Source organism: Typopeltis vanoorti, chromosome 16, assembly GCF_054136105.1.
Source record: "Typopeltis vanoorti isolate ZY-2024b chromosome 16, IOZ_Tvanoo_1.0, whole genome shotgun sequence".
Classification (NCBI taxonomy): Eukaryota; Metazoa; Arthropoda; class Arachnida; order Uropygi; family Thelyphonidae; genus Typopeltis; species Typopeltis vanoorti.
Genome location: NC_143564.1, coordinates 78221591 through 78246391, shown reverse-complemented (window position 1 = coordinate 78246391; position 24801 = coordinate 78221591). Strand labels below are relative to the sequence as shown.

Here is a 24801-nt window from a genome sequence, read left to right as displayed (position 1 = left end):
CGAGCTGGTATACCATCCAATCCCACAGATGTATTGACATTGAGGTTATGCAACAGACTACTCACCTCCACTTCATTAACCACAATTCCCGTATAATCTACTGGTTTATTCGTTTCTGCAATGTCACCACCTGGATGATATACTTTTGCAAAGTGCTCACTCAGTAACTCAACTATCTCAACTGATTCAGTTACCTCCCTACCATCGGCATTCTTTAAAATCAATCTGCCATGTACATTTTTCCTTTTACTTGCTACATATCTAAAAAACTGTTTAGGATTCTCTTTAGCCTGCATGGCCAATGTTCTTTCGTAATCCTTTTTTGCTTTTCTTACCACACTCGTCACCCTTCTGGCCTGCGCTTTATACCATTCATGTGCCTGCCAGTCACCCTTCTCCTTAAATTCCCTCCATAGTTGTTTCTTTTTTTGCAACTCAAGCTTAATGGTGTTATTCATCCATTTAACCCCTACTTGATTTATTATTCGGACTCTAGGTATACAGTCAGCCATTGCTTCATGCAAGCACTTCTTAACTACCTCCCATGCACTATCAACTTCTAGTCCTTGCAGTTGTACATGCCATGGCACTGAACCAATCAAACTCCTAAGCTTGTCATACTTTCCAGCCCGATAATTCCACATGTACCCTGTCTTAATTGAAAATTCTACACCTTCAGCCACCTCCCAAGTTAAGACCCTATGATCACTCTCACCGATTGGTGGCAATGTGGTCATATTTGTTACAGCCAAATCCTCAGATGTAATTACTAGGTCAAGCACTCTCTGACCCCTAGTATTTTCCATTACATGCTGTCGCAGATAGTTCTCCCTTAATAATCGCATAAAATCCAGTTCCTTCCTCCCGTGTGTCCTCTCCTCACTCCAATCAATGCGACCATAGTTGAAATCTCCCATAATAATCACCCTCCTTCCACCCATTTCTTCTATTTGCTTGTGCATACTGTCACCACCATCTTTTCCATCACCTGGTCTATAGCAGCACCCAATTGTATATTTAGTTCTGCTAGCCACAATCTCACACCAAATGGCCTCAAATGTGCTCTTTTCTCTATCCTGCAATTCAACTTCTATTCTCCTTGGCTGGAGCTCATCAGCTATCATCAACAATACTCCTCCCCCCATTTTATTCTCTCTGTCATTCCTGAACACACTATACCCATCACATTCAATCCCACTAGTTATATCATCTACAGTCAGCCATGTTTCACTAATACCTATAACCTGTGGTCTGGAAGTGCCAACCATGGCCAAAAACTCTTCCTTCTTGTTCCTAATACTCCTAGTATTAGTGTACATGAATTTAAGACCCCCATTAGCCCCAACCCTACCTTGATGCCTTATATTAACTATCCCAGTCAGATTTGTTGTCCTTATTTGCTCTGGCATATTATATTCATTCTTACATTCAACTGCCTCCATAAGGACTGTATCTCTACTCCCCCCCCCTAACAAATCTAGTTTCCCTGAATTTGCACATCCACTACATTCAGCAACACTTTCTCAAGTCTTCTTACACCGTAACCATTCAAATGCAAGCCATCCATCTTATATAGATCCTTTCGCCCATCAAACTCACTCCACACATCCACAAATTCCACACCACTCGTCATACATAACCCACGCATAAAGTCATTTGCAATTATAGCCCTCCTTTTAAACATTTCACTGTCATACCGTGGCAAAAGACTAATCATTCTAACTCTCTCACTCTTTTCTTTTGCTACCTCAAACAATTCATTCAGGTCTTCTATCATTTCCATTTTATCTCCCTTTATGCATTCAGTGCTTTGCATTATGGGAGATACTAAGACAAGTAGTGATGAGAGCTTGGTCCACCTTTACCACGAGTTGCCTGAGTCCTGAAGATACTTCAGGCGCAAACTTTGTTTGCTTACACTTGGATAAAGGACTAAACTAAATTTATTATAGTTTTGTTTCTTACTTTTTGGTTACTTTTTATTTCAAAAAAATAATGACTTATTTCTAATGGAGGTGTCCGGATAGAACCAAACTAAATAAGTTTAGTTTTAATACGATTGTGATGCTTATTAAAATACGCATAATAATTATGGGTATTTGAACAAGCATTATAATCTGACTACGATATTTAGGATTTATGAGTTATGTTTTCTAAGATACGTCAGACATTGTAGAGAGAGAGAAAGAAAGAGAGAGACCCAGCATTTCTTCTTTTCCCGCGTGCTGCTTTAAAACGATTATTCCGCATGACATCCGCTAGGTATACTAGACTGGAACTGATGGTAACACTAGGAGATTTTCAGATCAGCTAGTGAATAATCTTGTGGCAAGCATATCTGGAGATAGTCCGTTGGGAAAGAAACCGTCAAGGCCACAATAGATTACATGCGGAGAAAGGCAAATCTCCTAATGCCTTGAAGATTCATTTCGTAAATACACTCAGCCGTAATTCCGACCATAATGAAGTTCATTTCCAATCTGTAAGACCACACTTAACACAAACTCAACTTTTAGATTCATCAAGCACCATTATTCTCGCTTTTTCCTAGTTACACACTCTTTGACAGTTTCGTCTCGAACATGGCATTTGTGAATATGTTTGCTCTGGTATACTGTGTCAGACAGTTTCGACTCTGAATTATTTGAATTTACTGTTTTTGATCTTCTTTGACTAAAATCTATTCCCCCCCCCCTCTCTCTCTCTGTGCCACATTTTGTCAAATTCATTTGCTGTCTCTATCAATTTTCTAATGTTATCAAACCATTGTGAACTTTTTTGATTTCCTTTATTTAATTGTTGCTTTTCTCTAGTCCAACTTTCCTAATAATGAAGTCATTTCTTTGTGCATCTTCATCTTCACAACTCCAATTGGTTTATATTTTCACCTCCATTGATGCAGCAGTAGATATTTGCTGTTACCAGGATCTTACACAAATTACTAAAACAGCAGATAATCCCAAGCACTCTTCAAACATTTACGGTCTCTTCCTCACTGACTCTTCTAAGTATATTATGGATGTTGTTTGTCTTCAAGCCATTCAGACCACAATCTAGTATTGATTTTGTTCTCTGACGGAGGAACACTCACACAGCCACTCTCATTCACGTGTTCTGACATTATGAGAATGTCAAGAGGAATGATCTTCGTAACATCCAAGAAAATGGGAGAAAATTCACATCCTACTTACCATTCTTGACTGAATTGTTGTTTTCTGTCTTCTGATCGAAATGCATGCACTGAACGTATCATTGAAGCAAATTTTATTGACATTGAAATATTCATTCCCTATTCCACTTTAAATTCTCACACTTTATCTAAGTCTTGACAAGAAGCTTGTCAATGATGTCTTCTTCTTCTTTGGTGCATCAATCCTAAGATTGGTAAATATAGCAGCACATCAAAACATCCTCTCTTGTGACTTCCTTTTTATCTCTTCATAACTCTTAGCGCCAGTTAGCATCATTATGTTATTTATATATGAAATTCTTGGTCTGCCTCTTTCCTTCTACAGTTCCCTCCATTATTTCTGTAATCAGTCTCCCATGCCTAAAATGGTGTCCAATTAGGCTTTTTCTTCTCTTATTGATGTGTTTCATTAATGACCGCTCTTCATGAACTATATTCAGAACTTGTTCATTACTTTTCTTTTCTGTCCAACTAATTTTCATCATCTTTCTCCAGCACCAAAGTTCAAATGCCTCCAACTTTTTCATGTCTTGTTTTGTTAGAGTCCAGGCCTCACAACCATATAATGCAATGCTCCATATGTATGTTTTCACTAGCCTTTTTTTGAGCTGGATGCTAAGTTCTTTACTGGTAAAAATGTTTCTTCTGTTGTAGAATGCTTTTTTGGCTAGGATTATTCGTGCTTTAATATCTGATTGGTTTCTTCCATCTTCTGTGATAAGACTTCCAAGATATTTAAAAGAGGATACCTGTTGTAGTAGGTTGTTATTTATTTCCAGGTTTATTTTCATTGGATTTGCTTTACTTGTAATTAATAATTTTGTTTTCTTATAATTAATTTTCAGGATGTACTGTGTAAAGATTTCTTCCATCTTTGTTAGGGTGGCTTTCCGTTTGTTTTCGTCATCAGCTATAACTGCTATATCATCCGCAAACCGTAGCCAGTTAATATCAATTTCATTTATCTTAATTCTTGTTTCTATTAGTTCTTTCAGTTTATTTATTGCATCTTCAATGTACAGATTAAACAATATGGGTGAAAGAGAGCACCCCTGTCTTACACCTCTACGTATTTTTGCTATTGAGGTTTTTGTTGTATTGCTGGCTGCTTCTATTAGGACTTCTTGATGCTTGTAAAGATTAAATATGAGCCTTCTATCTCTCCAATCGAGCTTTATTGTTTTTAGGAGGTGAAACATTTGATTCCAGTCAATACTATCGAAGCCTTTCTCCAAGTCAAGAAAGACTATCAGAGTATTTTGATTTTTCTCCAATCTTCTTTCAATAACTGTTCTTAGAGCTAGGATTGCTTCTCTTGTCCCCATCTGTTTCCTGAATCCAAACTGGTCATTGCCAACATATTTTTCAACCTTCTTTGTTAGTCTTTTTTGTATAATTTCGTGTAGAATTTTCGAAGCATGTGATATTAAGCTTATTGTTCGATGATTTTCACACTTGTTTGCATTATTTACTTTAGGAATAGGTATGATAGAGCATTGTGTAAAATCTTTGGGGATGATCCCCGTTTCATAAATATCCTTTATGATCTTGAAAAGGTATGACTTAGTTATGTTTCCTGAGTATTTTATTAATTCTGAAGGGATGTTATCAGTGCCTGGTGCCTTGTTGGCTGACAATTCATTCAGTGCCCATTCAAATTCATCTTTTAATATAGTTGGACCAATTTCTTCCACATTGTCTTGTTTCATCTTCTATAGCCTTGGCATCTAGATCTTTTCCAGTATATAGATCTTCTAAGTACTCCTTCCATCTTTCCGAAATTTCTTCCTTATCTATAAGTATGTTCCCCTGTTTATTTTTGATAATTGTACTTCTTGTCTTGTTTTGCTGGCTTATTCCTTTTATAATGTTATAAGCTTTATCGATTCTTCCAGTCTTTGTTAGATCTTCTATTTCTTTACATTTCTCTGTATACCATTGTTCTTTTGCTTCTTTACACTTTCTATTTATCATATTTTTATATGTTTATATTTGTCTTTGCTTTCTTCCTTTAGGGAGGTTTTGTATTTTCTTCTTTCATCTATTAGATCTAGAATGTCCTGGGTGATCCATTATGTACAAGAGAAACGGGTATATTGCAACCGGGTTTCATCGAAATTCCATCTTCCTTCTTCTTTTATTTTCTGTTTACACTAAAGCCGGAAATAGCTACACATAGATTATCAACACATCCAAAATCCTGTAAGGACTAAAAGTGGGAAAGTTTTAGACCTTACAAGAGGGAATCATATTCAAATAGTAGTCATCCCAAAGCTTTCGCCATGAGACTTTTGTTCAACCCTAATTCCACCTGTTTTGCAGTTGGATATTTTTAGTGCAATGTTACACAAAGTAATAGTCAATTATTCGACTTCTTACTTTTTTGTCAAGCTTTTCCTTACATGATTTTGATCAAGTTCCTTCTACCTTTCCAGTCACTCAACATTCGATGCTCTCCTTTGATTTTTAGCAAGGAACAGAACAAAACAGAAGAATGTCTGGTCCTAATATTCGCACAATTGTTCTGAGGGTTTATATTCAAGAGACTACACCTAACAAACTTAAATTTTAGCTTCTTTAAACACTACTCCTCTCTCTTTGCTGCCTTTTTATCCTCTCTTATTTCATTAGAAAATATGATTTCCGTCACTTCAGTTCTTACTAACGTAATGGATACCATTATCAATCGACTTCCACACTATCTTAAAATCTCTCAACCAATAAACCATCCCCATTATGTATTCTGCCACTGACCTTCAACAAGTGATATTTTTTTTGCTTATATTGCTCATTTTGGAGAAATGGTATGGAAAATTTTATGAAAGTGTCACTAATGATATCTATAAGGTGATATCTATTCATGCTTTTGCCAATCATGAATAGATACCTTGGTTGCAAGGTGTCTTATGGTTGTAGATGATTTTTAATAACAGATGGATCTTAAAATTTTGCAACTAATATGGTTGTTTCACAAGGCAAAGCTCTGTTTCTTCGCTAATACACTTCCTTCTCTGTATCAGCGAGCTTCTTCAGTTGATTGCAACTCTTATATACTGTACATATTTGTCAATCAGAATACTGTGATAATGTTAGTCGCTTCCTCATTTGACAATCCTTAAACTAAAGGGGGTTCACCAAAACTTTCAGATATCAACTTCTGGAACCGTAAATTCAGGTCTTCAAACCATTTTTCAGTGCGACTTTAATAACCTCCTTAACTTTAATACCAGCACAATTCAGTCCCGTCTTATTTCTTGCAAGAAAAAAACTTTTTCTTCCGGTCTTGCATTTGACAACAACGTCAGATCTCTGGACAAGATTAGATTTCTCTTCTTGGTATAACTCTCAACCTCCAGTTTTTTTAGCATAAGCATATTACAAATACTGCCTCTCAGTCTCAAAAGATTTTTCTCTTTTGCTAACCTTCCACACATTGAACGCTATTTACTTCCGATATTTTCATTTGTTTTCTCGAGAACTTATAATTCATATATTTTAAGTTATTTAGTTCAGTTTAATTGTAATAATTTTGTAAAAATCAGATTTGTATCAAAACGTCATGATGTTTATGACAAGTCGATCCGTTTTTAGCGTATGTATGCTAGGTATATAATTGTGTTTTGCTTGGTGGTATAATTGTAATGATCTGGAAAAAATATTACTAGATATAACTATCGCATCCCATTAAATTTCTTCTAATCAGTGTAGAATTTTTCTTTTGTACGTTCTAGATTCCAAATTTATTAAATTACAGATAGAGCAGCGTTATTGTAATTTTGACACATACCTCTCTACCTTTGCACCCCTAAAATAGTCCCATCGAAAAAATTCAAGTAGTCAACAATGTTTTGTAAGGATCCCAAACACTAAAGTTGAGCAAAATCCGTCCTTGCCAGAGTTTGAAATAACTTGCATACGAAAGGATAGACTAGACCAGCGTTTCTCATCCTTTCTAAGCCCAATGACCATTAAAATGCCGAAGACAATTCTACGTACCACTAAGTTATGTAATTTTTTTTTAAATGTATGTGGGAATTACCACTATTTACATCTACAACATATACATATACATATTACATTTACATACAACATTTACATATTACATATACATTTTACATACACATAAACATTTACAAATACATATGGAAACATAATTAAGTTGGAAGTAAACGATTAAAAGTGTATCATCACTGAACAAAGTTTTAATTTTTATTAAACAAATAAAGGTATCAGTTTCCGATTTCCAGTAGACAAATGAATGGGGATGTCACCGAGATTTTACGTCACCTGCCATATCATTAAATCTGCGACCCAGTGTCATTGAAAGAGGAGTCAAATCAACATCTTTTAGTAACTTGTTTCCAAACATAGTTTTTACCACATCTTTTATAGCTGGAAATAATACATTTTCCCCAGTAGAATGAGGTTTCCCTGTTTTCGCTATGCACAAACTGTATATTTTCTTTGAACTGCTTGTTTCTTCTACTTTAATAGTATCATATTTACTCCCCGTTGTTGTAATATCGCAATTAGCATCACCTGTTTCATTTGCTCTTCTTTTCAAAGTCCTAGTTAAATACAAAATTAATGACGAAAAATCTCATAAAAAGATTTTTTAATAGTATAATTTTCGCCTGTGTGTCACAGGCATCTTCAGTACATGTTAACCTCAAATTAAACAATAACTGACAATTCCAAAAAAAGCTACCTAAGTAGCTAGTGTAAGATAACTAAAAAGGTCAATAAAAATTCCTAGCAAAAAAAAAAAACTATATATATATATATATATATATATATATACAATAAAAAGTTAGGAAAGATTAGCTGATTTGTAAAGTACTATCTCCCATAAAGGGGCTAGACGTAAACCATCGGATCTGTTTAAGTTAGGAGAGTGGAGTAAAGTTTCACATGTTTCTTTACTCCACACGATTTTCACATGAAGATCTGCCTCGAATAGAGGCAGATCTTCGTGTTTGTCCGAAATAAGATAATCCACAAGAGCTAGGAATCTGGTAGGCATCTGGATAATTAAGATGTGCACGCTTGTAATTAGGAGAAGCGAGAAAGGTGGAGATTTTTCTGACCGGTCGAAAGGCAACAAAAATATTCAGTGGTTTTAAAACTTTTGCTATAGGTTCACTAATGCCGTGTACATAAGGGATAGGAATGCGCGTTATTTCTTCTGTATTTGAAGAGGACCTTTTTATTGACCTTTTTAGTTATCTTACACTAGCTACTTAGGTGACGCTTTTTGGAATTGTCAGTTATTGTTTAATTTGAGCTTAACATGTACTGACGATGCCTGTAAAAATTATTACGACACAGGCAAAAATTATACTATTAAAAAATCTTTTTACGTGAGATTTTCCGTCATTAATTTTGTACTTATATGTCTACTCACGGTATTCCCTTACTAAGAGTTAAAGTCCTAGTTCTAAGCCACTTTTCCATTATTAGAAAACGTTTCCGAAAAATATATGAATACTGGGGTTAACTCACAACACACTTTGTCCAAGTATCACTTAGCACTTCACTTCTGAAGGTATACTGAGCCTTGGTTGAAGGAGGAAAACCTTCAATAATAAAAATCAACAAACAACAAGCAATTGATTGAAATGTGGATAACACATGTTCACTTCAAATCTGACAAAACAGCAAGGGAAGGTGGAAGCAATAAAACTATACTGTGGTTCACTTCACTCCTCTTATTATTCGTCATTCTGCCGCTACAAATTATTGTAGTGTCAGAATGACGAGTAATAAAAGAAGGATGAAGTGAAAAACAATATAGTTTTATTGCTTCCGCCTTTGAACATTCTGACGGTATTTGTCTTTTTTTAAGTCTCCATTTGATTTCAATAATTTTTACTTACTTATTCAATTTTAATTTGTTTGGATAATTCAAAATATATATTTATGTAATTTATGTAAAGTCGTGAACCACCTGTGGTCCGCGGATCACAGGTTGAGAAACACTGGACTAGACGAATCTAATAGGTGCATTTTGAGAGGTGCGCTAAAAATGATCGTTTGTTACGATCCATGCAGAACAGTAAGAAGAGTTTTAGAAAGTAAATTCTGAAAACGAAATATAAGAAGAATAGAATTTAAATTATCACATTACTGTATATGAATCAGAAACATGAACTTTGAAGAAAAAGATGTTAATAAAATTCAAACTGCAATTCCCAAGCTAAGTTTAAGATAAATAAAGTTCAATTTAAATAAATAATTCTGTAACGCTTTTTCATTTCCTAAAGGGAGTAGATAGCACTATTTCAGTCCTAATCACTAAATAGCAGCAGCCCTATTTTGAGTAATCAGTAGGCAGTTGTCCCCACCTTTCATCATCGCCGCAGTTTAATTTATTTCGGTGACGTGCCATCAGCTTCTGTTGAAGGTGATGTTCACAATCTTTGCTATTAATTTATTATATATACTCGTAGTTGCTCAGCGGGCGAATGTTTTGAGTTACAAGTGATTCAAAGATCGAATACCTTCCCGATTTTGGATTCTGCTGGAGAAAAAAAAAATCTTTAACTCAGTGACTGGAATCACAATCGATATGTCTTTTGTCTGCAGCTGTAGAGTCTGACTGCTACACAGACACGTTTAGTTAAACGTATACACCCAAAGTAATAAACAGTAGCAGAATATAAGGTAAGACCATGTTGAAAGAATGACTGAAGAATGATTACCAATAGAAGTTTTATGCTATCGTTTCTCAGGGAAAAGGTCATTAAATAAAAAGATTTTATATTTTATTCATAATAGCCATGTGTGTGCGCGTGTTCTGTTGGTTTGCCCGCAAAAAAAATTATATTTTCATTTTCATTTTCCATTTTGCTTTAAGGAATGCAAATTCTATCGTTCTTACTCAGTTAATGCCGATTTCGTACAAACTGCAAATGAGATATCTCTAGTAATTATAGTTTTCATGGTATTATTATAACCTGAGTGGATAAATAATATTATGAGTACTTAAGAGTGCATATACTTTACTGATGTTTAAATACGCTATGTCATATGTTCGGTCATCCGCTTAATAAGCACACAGATATACAGGATCTTTTTAGTAAAAATGTTATTCCAGACTAATTCTAAATTTATTCATTCATCATGATCATCTTTTATTGAATAGGGAAATATATACAGAAGTATTCATATAACAACTCGTGGAGATAAAGTCTGTTAAACGAAAGTGAGCAAGTTCGCTCTGTTATCTGTCAAATGGTAAATGTCAGGTTGTTCTTGAGTTTCTTCAAAAAGAAGTTTGCTTATATATTTCCAAAACTGTTTTCTTGGTCTTTCTCTTCCCTTCAGTCCATCATTTGGTCTATAAAGAACAAAAATATTGAGCGTAGGTGTGAAGGTTGATGTATAAGTTGGTGTCCCGATCACCTCAACTGACTTTTCGGAAATGTTTCTATTAGGGGGTCTTTGCTGACTTTCTTCAAGAATGACAGTATTAGGAATGCGATTTTTCCGTATGTAACGAAACAATGACCGAAGAAATGTTGTTTCAAAGTTATTTATGATATTAACTGCTCGTTGAATAGCAATGTTTCACATCTGGGAACCATATGTAAATATCACTGAACTGATGGTTTTATACAGACGAATTTTGAAATATGTGGTAATGACATTGGATTTCCAGATATTAGTTAGACTTATGGAATTGAAAAGCTTTGTGCTTTCTTTTCACCGTGTTAGAGCATCAATGTAGAAACCAAGATACTGAAGCTCATTTACTTCTTCAAGAGTGCAGTAATTTAGTCTAATGTTTCGTTCATTTACTCATTAATATATATACTGTATATATATATATTTTTTTTTTTCAAGAATAGATTTAATGACTTAAAAACCGAGATTACTTATAAAGATTTAATAAGAATAATACAACTAGTTTCGGCTTACAATAGCCTTCATCAGGTATTCTTAAAGGAAGAGAATAGTAATAAACATTGAAGTATCTAAAAACAACAATTTGAGTTATAACATTCCAGATAGCCATGCTACAGTTATTCAATATTGGCGTTCACGTGAGTCTGCACGCATACTTGCAATAAACAATGGCACGCCTGTTAGAACAACTTGAAAAAATACAACGTTTTTTATGTATCAATTATGTGTGGCGATTTTTTACCTGTATTTTCCAGTTTTTAGATACTTCAATGTTTATTACTATTCTCTTTCTTTAAGAATACCTGATGAAGGCTATTATAAGCCGAAACTAGTTGTATTATTCTTATTAAATCTTTATAAGTAATCTCGGTTTTTAAGTCATTAAATCTATTTTTGAAAATGTATCACAATAACCGAGTTGAAGCATATAATCACACACACACACACACACACACACACACACACACACACACACACACACACACACACACACACACACACAGAGTGTGTGTGTGTGTGTGTGTGTGTGTGTGTGTGTATCAGTTATAATGCCAAGTCATCTAAACTGAGTCAGCGGTTGTTGTGCATATGCCACACGATAAAAATATGACTAACGATTATTAATGAATTGTACATTACGTGACTGAGAACAACTGTTCTAATATGATTAAAACACAGTAGCTACTTAACACAATATGAAATAAGTTGAAACATTCTCCGTGTTTTACAATTCGTTTAAAAAACATAAGATAAAAACGAATAATTAAGAATAAACTATAATTAATATTTATTATTACTGATTGTATAGACTTTTATCTATATAGAATTCTGACATACCTTGAGATTCCTGGGCGAGATCTCTTTACTCAGAGCCATCTGTTTACAGAGGGCTTCGAAGTCGACACTTCCCAAAGGACAAATAACTTCACCGATGACATCATCCCTGGAATACCTATCGAAACTGAGGACGACGAAGTGTAGAATTGTTGCTTGAAGTTGATTAGGATTGATGCCATAGAATGTAAAGTCTTCGTCGTAAACTGGATTTAGTGTTTTCCGAAGGACTCGGGTCTTCACTTTATGTTGCTTCTCTGGTAGAAGCTGCAATTTGACGTAAGGATCAGAACTGCCGATATTGGGATCCTTTGCTGGTAGATCAGTGCAGCGAACTATGGTGACCAGTAGCGCGTGTTTCTCGGCATTGTATTTCAGCCGAAAATGTAATTTGCCTAATTTTGTTGGCTTCTCCTCAACTACCTCCTTCTCTTTGGTTTCTCCATCTTCGGTTGTGGGACTAAGAGCCTTTTTTTTGTCTTGCTCTTTTTCATTTTCTATGTGAGTTTTTGTCACCAGTTGTTTCACTTCTGTGTTTGCAATCACAGACTGTTTCACGTTCGATCCTCCCCCTGAAGTTCCCTTCTTTTCTACTTCACGATTCGATGAATCACTTGGTGATTTCTGACTCGGAGGAGACTTTTGTCCTGTTGGACTCGGACTTTTCTTTAGTATCGGTCCCGCAGGACCGCTGCTTGGACTTTTTACCGCAGTAGGTTTCCTCAGCATTAAAGGTTTCTCTGGAAGGCTCTTCTTCAAAGCCGTTGACAATTTATGCGACGCCTGTGCTGCTCTCCTCCTGTAGCACATGCAGCTGATGGCTGCTAGTGTGACAATGAAAAAGGCGCTACCGACACATATACCGACCACAGCCGGGGTAGTAACTAGAAATAAGAAAAGGGGAGAGGGAAATGAGCTGTTAGAAATAAATTCGAGCTTCTATTATTATTAAGTTATCAAAAGTGTTAAATTAAATTCTATTTCGAAAATATATGTAAACAAGATGGAGTAGTGGACTGCAAAATGGAATACATGGAGTGTGAAAGGTATTTTAGTGCTAATTTCATTTATTTTATTTTAATTTAATTTTACTTTACTTTAGCCCTGTGAAATCTTCCACGGAGGTCTCGTTAAATTCACTCACCATTATTAAAAAGTCTTCTTAACCATTCGCTATGTTAATTGCTTATCTCATCTTCACTTACATACCATTTGGTTGTAACAATATATGACAAATTTAGTTTATAAATTATGCGCTAGCCCATTTAATTTTAACTGATTGACTCTGTACGATTAGGCTAGCAGTTAAAAGCAAATCAGCTTAAAATTCTATGAAACCAATTTGGTTTTTAAGCAGTTTTATGCTATTATTTTCCCAGAATACGCCATAGATTTGAATTTCACCAGGGAAACATGGTTGTCTACAAAATTCTTATCAGCTTTGAGCAACTTATTAGAGTTCTCAAAAAAATCTAAGCAGTATCCCATTGTGATTCCTTCACCTTCAAAGCAGAATTCTTGGCTTATCTCCTTTTTTCCCTTCTGCTATTAGTGTACCACAGGTTTTCAGCACTATGTGAGCAATTCTGACAAACATACTTTTTGAAAAATCCAGTCTTAGTAAATGACATTTTACTTAAGTTAGTGAGACAGTTGTGATGTGAGTATTTGTCAAACCTTTGACATCGGAGATTTATTGTAATTGCCTTTAAACTATTGTTTAAATATGAAATTCTCAGTTATTTGTCATTAATTCACCGTTTGTAATCTACGTACACATAACTTGACCATTTTCATATTGTTTTTGCTATCTCAAAAGTAAAAGACTTGTTGGATTTCACTGAGTTCTTATTGTAATATGTAATAATAAAACCCTAAATTATTTGCAACTTCTGGTCAGCAGGTGTAACATCTGAAGGAACTGGGTTCTTATTTCATCTAGGACGCGGAGAATTTATAAGATTATTAGGCGAATATAACGGTGTCCATGATATGGGAAGGTGGAATCAATGCAACAGTTAACAAGTATAATATACTTCCCTCATGGCCTTAGACACACACACACACACACACACACACACACACACACACACACACACACACACACACACACACACACACACACACACACACACACACACACACACACACACACACACACACACACACACACACACACACACACACACACACACACACAAAAATGTTAGGTACGATATGTATTGGACTCCCCTCGTTTTAGAAAATAAACTTTTTCTTTTCTTCTTCTTGTCATCCTCCTTAGACCGTTAGAAAAGCTCACAGAAGACAGAGTTTGAACGCGCTTTCTTCCAATTTCTATCTTCATAAATTTTGAAAAAAAAACCCCATCTCTGAATGCAATATTTGTCCATTACCATGGTTCATTCAATTATGAAGCTGTTAATCTTTTTCTTTCATGTGATTCTGATGGTGATCCTCCAAATATCTATCTTAGTATTTGTCTGGATCTAACGATATGGTCCATCCATCTCATCTTTATTCTAATTCTTTAATTGTATTTCCTGTAGCCTTGGCTATATAATGTCTTCTTACTCACATCTTTATTTCTTACATTGTCTAATTATAATATCTGCAATAATTTTCTGTAACATTTCGTTTCCTAGATTCAGTATCTTTTCAGAAAAGCAGTATCTTTTCGTCATCTTGCATCTGTTTATCCCTGACGTCTGTAGCAATAGTACAGAATGCTAGTGTATCTTCAAGTGGCATTCTTGTTTTCTGTAGTGTTTAGTCTCCCACAAGGATTTTAAATTCTGTAATTCTGATGTTTCTTTTGTTATTCTTGGTCTTGTATTCATTCTAGATAACAATCTCACTTCCATGAATTACGCTACCACAATAGATAGATAAGCTATCAAATTTATTAATATCTCTGTGAACCTTTATTTGTTGATTCTTCTTCCACAAACTGACGATCCATTTGTTCTTTCAATGCGTTCTTATTCAGAAAACAAAGCTGTGAAGATTGTATATACAAGTTATACTCTACGTCTGATGTACATGGATTTGTTTAATATTTCCCTAATTTCAACCATCATTTCTGATATTATTTCTGTTGTTTATTACAGCAATTTTAGGTAATATCTTCCACAGACTCCATCCAATATTGAATCAAAAGTTTCTCATATATCAACAAAGTTGTGAAATAGGTTTTATCATTTTCAGTATACTTTTTTCTAAGCATATTTATTGTGTTTTTTTTCTGTTGTGCTTCTTTCCCTTCTAAACGTGCTTATTCTTCTGCTAAGTAAGACTCAATCTTTATTTACATTCTTGCTAACAAAGTCTTCAGAAATACTCTCAGAAGACAAAAGACTAGCGAACTTTTTGACAATTTTTTTGATAATATTAGTTGTTATCTCATTAATTCTACTGGCTTTCTCACAGTTGATGTTCTTCGCAGAGTTTTTATCTCACGATCGACTAATAATCTTCAGAATCATATTTAGACTGAAATATAATAACAAGTAGATTCCTGTTATCACACATGACTTCAACTGCTATAGTAAGGAAAGGGATATCTCCCTAGAATCAACTGTATACTTGCATATTGTCAATAGCACATGACAACTCATGGAATATGGAAAAGATGTTATCCTAGAATGCAATTTCAATGGCCTGAGCTTTCGTAGCTGTGGTAAAAGACTGGATTAGCCAAAATTAACTATAGGAAACACCAACTAATGGAAATGCAACAAAGTGGTCCAGAAATCTAACGAAAGAGCAAAGGTTGTCTAGGATGATAAGAACGTATCAGCAATCGGATATGAAATGATCAAAGAGAAGTTCAAAGAGGACGCAGAAGTTCTGGTCAATTTCGGGTTTATATGCACAAAAAAAAAAAATCACTCATAGCAACAGGGCATACTATACTAGTGTAAACCAAATCCGTGAAACAACGGGAACAATTTTAAGAAAATCATATGAACTTGCTGTTCATACATAATTTAGTAACAAAGTGTATTCGATCGAAAAACGGCTGCTAGTTCTGTATGGCTCAACAGTTCTGTATGGCTTATTCTGGAAAGTAAAATTACTCTCGCGCGGCCGCATTGCTTAAAACAGTTAGAAGACAGAAAAAAATACTTTCGAATTGCATCCTCTCTTCCAATGTTTTGAATAATGTTCTGATAACAGGCACAATTTCTTCATCTATATATGCACAAAAGCAGTTTTCAGGTATAGTCATATTAAGTTTAATTTTTTTATGTTTCTGGTAAAGGAATCGAACTAATCTGGTAAGGCATGAAGTAATCATAGAACATAAATGGATACCCTTCATTCATAGTAAAGTTAATAACATTGAGTAATGACAATAGTTTATTTCATAACACTCTGCCTTACTCCGTTATACATTTGCGGCTATTTTATTGGTGTTTTGTTTCATCTAACACTGGATTCTGTTATAAGATATTAATGTTCAGTCTAAATACTTCACGAATTTTCATCATCATCAATGTCACCGTCCGACCTGATTTAAATTACAGAAATCGCACATCCAGCTTTTTCTATGCCTATCGTGTCTTTTCTTAACATAACATGATCGACCAACCGCCAGTATATTTATTCATGAAAATCTGTTGTTCCCGAGAATCCGTCATATACTATTTGAAACAGCTGTTGTCGATTCGATATTGCATAGATCAGCATCCTTGTGGAATGCTTTCGAAACCTTTAGGAGTCCGTACCCTACGAGCTAGAAAAGGCTAACGTTGTTGCTAGCAGCTATTAGGTATGCGCATTTAATAAGGATCAAAATAATAGTGAAATAATAAAACTCGAAATAATAAACTAGTTACTTGGTGCACTGGTATACCAAGTGATTAGTTTATTGTATAAAAAATTCTTAATCAGAAACCTAAAATTCCTGTAAAAGTAAAGTTATTTACTTTCAGCAGACGATCGCCTATGTGGTAGGAAGAAACAAATAATAAAAAAAAAACACGATTAGTTGCATACTGGTTGCTAGAACACTGCTATAAACGCACTGTATTTCCTGGAATTTTACGTATTTTTGTGGATGATCCTAGGCGTAACTACTAGTAGAGGCTTTTTGATTGAAGTCACAATTCTCCAAAGATGGCAGTACCGATTCTGAAGCCTTCTCGAAAGGAATCCTAAATTCAAGCGCATTAGTATGTGTGCAGGGCTCTAATAAGCGGAACAAAAATGCAGAGAGGCAGAATAAAAAGATGGTCATTTTGTAACAATTGTTGATTATGTTTATTTTGTCCGCGCGGTTAGCCTAGTAGCTTTGTGCTTCGCAACCGTATGATTGGGGAAGGAGTGTCCCAGGTTCGATTCCCGTCGAAGACGTGAGGAATTTGAGGATCTTCCATAGCCAAGTTAGCCGGTCTTGGGAGCGGGCAATAGGATTTTTTCCGCAGTTTATCTGGCGTTTTTAATCCGGCAAACCGCCCCCCTTGAACATACGCTGCTACAGTCAAAAATATTCCCCCCCCCCCAGCGGCAGACTAGGCGACAGGTCGGTTGGGAGTGGTACTAACAAGATGTCGCATCTAAGTAACACGGGGACCCTGCATAGGAAGCGGGAATAACGCGTAGTGAAAGAAGATTGATTATGTTTATTTACTATAATATACAATATGTATATAGTATAATATACAGTACCAAGTACTATAGTATACAGTGATAATACATATAATATCTATCATACTATTATTGTTTTTTCCTTTGCTAATCGAGGATTATTAATAAATGTTAATATGTTAATAAACCCTGACAACGCATATTATGAAATACGGCACTGATGATAAAAGTACAAAATTCCGTACAAGCAAGTGATATTTTTGATTAAGTTTTACGGAACGTTCCACTGTGGGGGGGGGGGAGGTATTTTTTTTTATAATTATTATTTATTTACAGTCAATTTATTCTGTTTGTTAATTGCATGATGTGTTCTTATAGCCTATTTTGACGGATGAAACACCCAATTTTCTGGGAGGTAAATCTTGCATTCTCCATATAAGGAGGATGAGAGAACAGATTTATTAATGTAATGTTTATGTGCAGAAAGAATCAATTAGTTCTGCAAAGTCTTTCGTAGATTTTGATATTAATAAGAACTACGTCTGAAAAACTCATGTCTCTCAATAGGTGTTTGTGAATGTTGGAAAACTGAGTGTCAGTGAAGTGAAAGTAATCGACACCACTCTATAAAACATCAATTTATTATATGAAGTCTGTTGCAGAACCTCTTCAAGCTATTATACATCGAATTCTACAGTAAAAAGTTACTCCATAATGGATTGTTTCTTCATATATATGTGTGTATGAAATAAGGTTTATAGACATTAAGTTAATCTGCAGAGATTAAGTTAATGTCTTAACTTAATAACTTATCACAGCAAGTTTGAATTATAAGCCAAATGTAACTGGAAGTTGTATTAGGCCTCAACTCACAGGTTACCGAAATAAGAACACCAGTGCGATGAAGCACATACATCAGAGCGTAACGCAGGTGCTTTTATCCTTGTCGACGTCAGTAACCTGCTGCAGATCAATATGTCTGCGTCTTTTATTTCAGGAAGGCTTTCTCTTCTTTCTTTTGCGCTTGTTCGAGGTAATTTGTGTTGACTTGTGAGCAATGAAATACAGTAGCAACCAAGTGCTAACAATGTTTCTTTCTCGAAGAGTCTAACCACGTCTCAGCAATCTTTCTGTATGTTCAGGTCGAAATGTCTGGGCGTGTGTGACAAACGAGCTGTCTCAGATAACTGCCGCAGCGTGAACAAGCATATGAAAAAGTAACCAACCACCACCCAGTGTGGGGAAATGTATAACAAAAGGGTGGCATACATAGTTGTTCCACAGAGATAAAATTGCTTCCGAACTTTTCTATAAAACGTAACAGCCACTATTTTTTACAAAAATTAACATCCTATGATGATCTAACTGGTTCACTGTTTAGGTTCAATGTAACTTATCCAACTTATTATGAGATAATAAACTGAAGCCATCAAAAAGCTGTCAAAGATTCAGACCAAGGAGAAACATCCTCTCTTAAAATAAATAAACAAATAGATATGAAAAAACTTCTTCTGAAGACTGATCTTTATTCTGCTATGTCAAGAAACATGTATTAGGTTCGAGTAAATCATTTTTTTTCTGTGGCTCCCACCGACAAAAGATTTATTTAGAAAGTTTATTATAGGTAGGATAGGGATTTTTTTATATTTTTTAATAATTTTGTATTTTTTTAAATTTAATTTTACATAGTCTAAAAACTCTAGTCTAGAAACCAAATATGGAACTTTTTTCAAGCCACTTCAGGCCTTCAACCGGGCCTCTAAAGTTAATACTAGTTTTCAGACTTAATTTCTTTCTCTCTCTCTCTCTCTTCTGACACCTCTCACAATTAATTAATCCTCCTCAAAAATGGATTCTCTATTCTGTATCATTTTCCCCATGAGTAACAATTGCCGTAATTTCTTTATCCCTGTTTAAAAAAACAACAACCAGAAAAAAAAACATACGTGGCTTCAAGCATTATTAGTTTGCAAATGGTTTTATTATCTTTACTGAAATACATATATGCATTTCGGTACCATGATTACCTGTGTTGTTGCTGCTTGTGTGTATTTTAAATGCATACCGTTTATTTTTTTATTATACTGAAATTTTTATTTAATGTTTGTACATATTGTTTTACATGCTAAGAATATCAACTGCCTTTCTTATAGGCGATCTTTAAACTTTATCAATCGAATAAAGGCCTGATAGCTTAGATTTTAGAAATGCATGTCTCAGAATTCACTATATAAATCTCTAGTCTGAGAAATTCAAATAATATAGTGGCCATTTAATAATATATTAATTTAAAAAGAGAGTAAACCAAAAGAAAGATTCATTTAGAAACGGTATTTTTATTACTTGGCATTTCCACGAAGTATCAGAATTCATCTAGGAAGACCACTCCAGTTCTCTACTGACTCTACCGCTCGACAGTCCATTAAATGCATTCTCTGTTAATTATCTTTTTTTTGGTTAGTTTTCAGCTTGCCCATTTTTGCAAAAGAGAAACTCTGTTACTCTTTTTAAATCGGTTAAGTCGTCATCAGTTTCAAAATCTCGTATATTCTTCAACTGTGACATGTGGTATATTGCGAGCACTTAGTTATTGTAATAAAAACACCAACATAAGAAATTTCTCTCTTTTTTATTTTGGAAAGTGGATCTAAAAGATGTTAGGCAACATATACTTTTTCTTTCCCTTTCCAAAATGAAAAAAAGAGAGAAATTTCTCATGTAAGCAGAATGGCGATTTTGCTGATGAAAATGCTGGTGATGAAATTCATCTACCCTATTCATTTATATTCATATAAAAGATATTATGTACCCTAGATCTCTGGTACAAAATTTATAAGGTTCATCTTTATAAATAAAACGAAACAGTGGGCACACAGAATAGATAAGTAGACACGATAAGAGCGTCTATACAACAAATCCATTATTGTGACATTAGTTAACATCTAAACGTATGCACTTCTAAACAAAGTATGTATTCGCATAGAAATTTAAACACTCCCTGTTCAGATTCCTGTACTTGTTTATTTTGTCTTCAGTTCTTATTAATAGGGATGGGTTATTAAAAAAATTGAAGTCAGACAGGTTATGTATTATTTCTGTTTGAGTTTTCGGATTACATATTTTAACCCCACTTTTCTACGAAAATTAAACATCTTATCTGATTGTCAGATTTTAAGAAAAGTAATATTCCTTAGATATAAATTACATTTTGCCCAAGCTTAGAATATTGTGCTGTAAAACACTGTATCCACGTGAAATGTTCATATAAAAAAATAATAAAAATTAAAAATTAAATTAAATTAACAGTGGGACAGATATTTTTTTAAATAAAATAATTCTTAAAATAAATAAAATAAATAAAATAAATTCTTAAAATAAATAAAATAAATCCTTAAAATAAATCTTAGTTGGTTACATGCAGATTTAATACTATGGTTCGTGCTTAGTGGTCGCATATGTAATTTATGATCTTACTAAAGATTATGCCTAAATGAAAAAAAAAAAAAAGTACAAACCGTTCCATGGCTTCATTACTGATAATGCTGGCAATGTTTCTCTTTCTCTACCTATTTTCAGTTTAATATTTTTATTGCTGATTTCCATTTACCAAATTTGTCGCAACAGTTATTTATCTAAATACTTGAAGATTTCTATCACATTTAATGAAAATAATAAATTACCTGCATAAAAAACCGAAGTAAGCTTAATATTTCCTATTTGAATATCAGGTTTAATACTACTCGCTTTAATAATGCAGTCAATTATACAGTGACGATAGCGTACAACATTACTCATATAAGCTTCTGTTTACGTCATATAGAGTAGAATTAAATATTTTAAACAGTTTTTTCTCGATACCTTGTCACACGATTTTTTTTTTAGATCAACGAAACGTAAATAGAGTTCCTTATATTTATCCGCAGTTTTTTCCTAAGGTAAAAATCTGGTATTTTGGCTTACTGCCTTCTTCTTCTTCTTCTTTTCTAGTTCTCTTCAACTATTTCCCTTAGTCTTTTCTCCAGGTACGCTTATACACTGCTTGGGAAAAAATTAACGGACACCATAATATGAGAAACAAACAGCCATGGCGCCTACTACCTTAATAAGATGTAGGACCTCCTTTCGCTACGATAACTGCAGCAATCCTACGAGGCATACTTCATAAGCGTACGATAGCGATCAATGGGAATTTTGGACCATTCTTCCTGTAGGTATATAATGAGGTCCAGGACTGTTGTGGGGAGAACGTCCCTTGATCCCATCCGGCACTTTAGTTCATACCACAGGAGAGTTAGTGTCGGTCTCATACAGAGGTAGAGGGTTTTTTCACCAGGAAACTCCGGTTTTTCGTCCCTCAGAACAGGCAAACTGGCCCGCACTGCACGCACGCGCGCGCTCACACACACACACACACACACACACACACACACACACACACACACACACACACACACACACACACACACACACACACACACACACACACACACACACACACACACACACACACAATCTGCAGTCATAAAATGCATACTTAATCATTAGGAGGGTTCAACCCATTCTAACGAACGGGATAAGGGGGAACCCCCATACGAAATAAATAAATCCCACAGATGTTCAGTAAGATTAAGATCAGGTCTCTATGGAGACCAATCAAGTGTGGTGTCCACAAACCACGCAGTTGCAACAGGAATATTATGACACGGTGCATTATTTTGCTGAACGAGACAATGGCCATTTCCGTAGAAACGGAAATAAGTAGGAAGCATTACATTGTGAAGAATGTTCAGATACCTGTCGGAGTTCAATATTCGTGGCACCACAAAAAGAGGTCAGAGGCCAAAGTAAGAAAAAGACCATACCATCATACCGCCACCTCCGAATTTCATTGTTGGGGTGGTTACGCACTCTGGTAAGAGACATTCATCAGGCATCCTATACACTCACGCCATCTGCTTCTTAGAGGGTGTAGCGTGATTCGTCTCTCCATAACACAGCTTTCTAAGCTTCCACGTTCCACTGTACACGCTCATTGAACACTGAAGACCATGCTGCATGTTGGTTTGGATAATGTGTGGCTTGTGTATTGCGGTCCTACCCTGGAAACTTATGTTGTGAGTCTCGGTTTTCTGAATATTTTTGTGCAGATTCGTGTTCCAGTCGATGCCCGGAACTCTATTCAACGTGTTGGCCGACGAATTGCGGTTTTTACACATTATCCTTCTTAGCATCCTATGATCACGTTCGGTGAGTATGGTGGGTCGTCTGCTGCAAGTAGCATTTTCAGTTGACCCTCTGCGCTTCCATCTCAGTATGGGTATCCCTGATTGTTGCTCGGATGTACTAAATGCTGTAAACAGGAGTAAACGCCGGTTTATTAGCTTTCTATATGATTTTGTTTTCACGGACTGCTTTATCTTCCTGTGGAGTTATTTGTTCATGGATACAATTTCAGCACGACACACACACACACACACACACACACACACACACACACACACACACACACACACACACACACACACACACACACACACACACACACACACACACACACACACACACTCTTCCTTAGCTGAGTCACTCAATTAATGAGTAGTAATGCTGCGTCGCTTCATTTACTATCGATTAATTGAATGACTCAGTCCTTAGCTGGAAAGTCCTGCGTTCAAATTCCACCCAGGGCAAGAGGATATGGACTTTCAACAGAAAGTGTGGATTAGGTCACATACAGCGGTTGCAGGACTTAGGTTTTTCGTCACTAGTATGAATGTTTGTGAATGTCTTTAGGTAGTAGATGAATTTCATCGCCCGATGTGAGATCACCAGCATCCTGCGTATCGGTGACTTAAAGTGGCTTGTCTAAATTCTCTTATCTCTAGAGTTGCTTTTCAGGTTATCTAATGTTTAACCAACCCTCGGTAGTAATGTAAAATAGTAAATAGTAATGTAAGTTGTTATGTAAAAATTAGCCGATAAGTCTAATGACCAACAAAATCCTCTGCGTATTCTAACCGTTTTCTGAAACCAAACTATAGTAAATAACCTCCAACTCGATATTTATCTTCATTTAAATATTCTGAAGGTATCAGCTTTGGATATTATTCCAAACAGTCTTTCAAATAGTGGTAATTCGATTGTAATTCCAACCAGGCTTTCTTTCAGTTTGAATCGACAGTTCGAAGTATACTTCGAAACATTTCAAAATAAATTTGTGTCATTTCCTATTTCAAAATTCCGTCGTATTCTTTTATCCTGAACTAATCTTCTTATCATGAACAATAATGTAATCAATAATACTGTTCTTGTTTGTGTGTGTGTGTGTGTGTGTGTGTGTGTGTGTGTGTGTGTGTGTTTCCCATGGGAATTTGAGTCTCAGAACAGGGAAAATTCCGTAGAAGTAAAAAGAATGTATGGCAATCCCATTGCACAAGAGTGGTGCAAAGACTGATGTATCCAGCTATCGACCAATTACTATCTCAGGAGTGGTGGTGAAGATTTTGGAAAATTTGGTTGGTGCTCGCATTCAGAAGTTGGTTGACAGAGAATCTGTACTTTGCAATGAACAGCATGAGTTTACTAACGGAAGATCATGTTTTAGCAACTTGCTCACATTCTATAATAATGTTATCATTGAGCAAGACAAGAGGAATGGATATACCAGGATACATTTGGATTTTGCTAAGGCTTTCGACAGAATACAACATGGAATGCTGGTGTATAAACTGGAGAATGTGGGTTTGAATTATAAAATATTAGCGTGGATAAGAGGATGGCTGACTGAGTGATATCAAAAAATGCTATACGGGGATGTGAATCTGCAAAATTTAAGGTAACTAGTGGTGTACTACAAGGATCAGTGCTCGGTCCACTGTTATTCAATCTATGCATTAATGATATTGGGAAGAATTTGACACACGACATACAGCTATTTGCTGATGATGAAGAGAAGATAGATAGGGTAATCAGGAATGCGGCTGATATATAGTACCTGCAGAATGATTTGAATAGGCTGGAATTGTGGACATGGAAAATGGATGTCAGACCAATGTCAGTAAATGTGGAGTCATGTACTTTCGCGTGATTAGATATCTAATGTCGTGTTATATTGGTGGGATTATGCTAGAAGAAACTGATCAGGCTATGGATTTTGGAGTATTAGTAGATGCAAGTTGAAATTCATGGGCCACGTAGCAAAGATTGCAAATACAACCTAAAAAAGAATTGCAATGCTGAAAGAACTTTTACATGTAAAGATAAGGATGTCATTTTGCCTC

General features: G+C 35.2%; 1 protein-coding gene across 1 annotated transcript in view; it reads right to left on the bottom strand.

Annotated features, from left to right (window-relative positions):
- Nucleotides 1–24801, bottom strand: part of Syt4 (Synaptotagmin 4) — a 124972-nt gene that overhangs the window by 59078 nt on the left and 41093 nt on the right. Inside the window, exon 2 of the mRNA XM_090406471.1 lies at nt 11936–12816. Coding sequence (XP_090262597.1) covers nt 11936–12816 — 881 coding nt within the window. The remainder of the gene's footprint in view (nt 1–11935; nt 12817–24801) is intronic.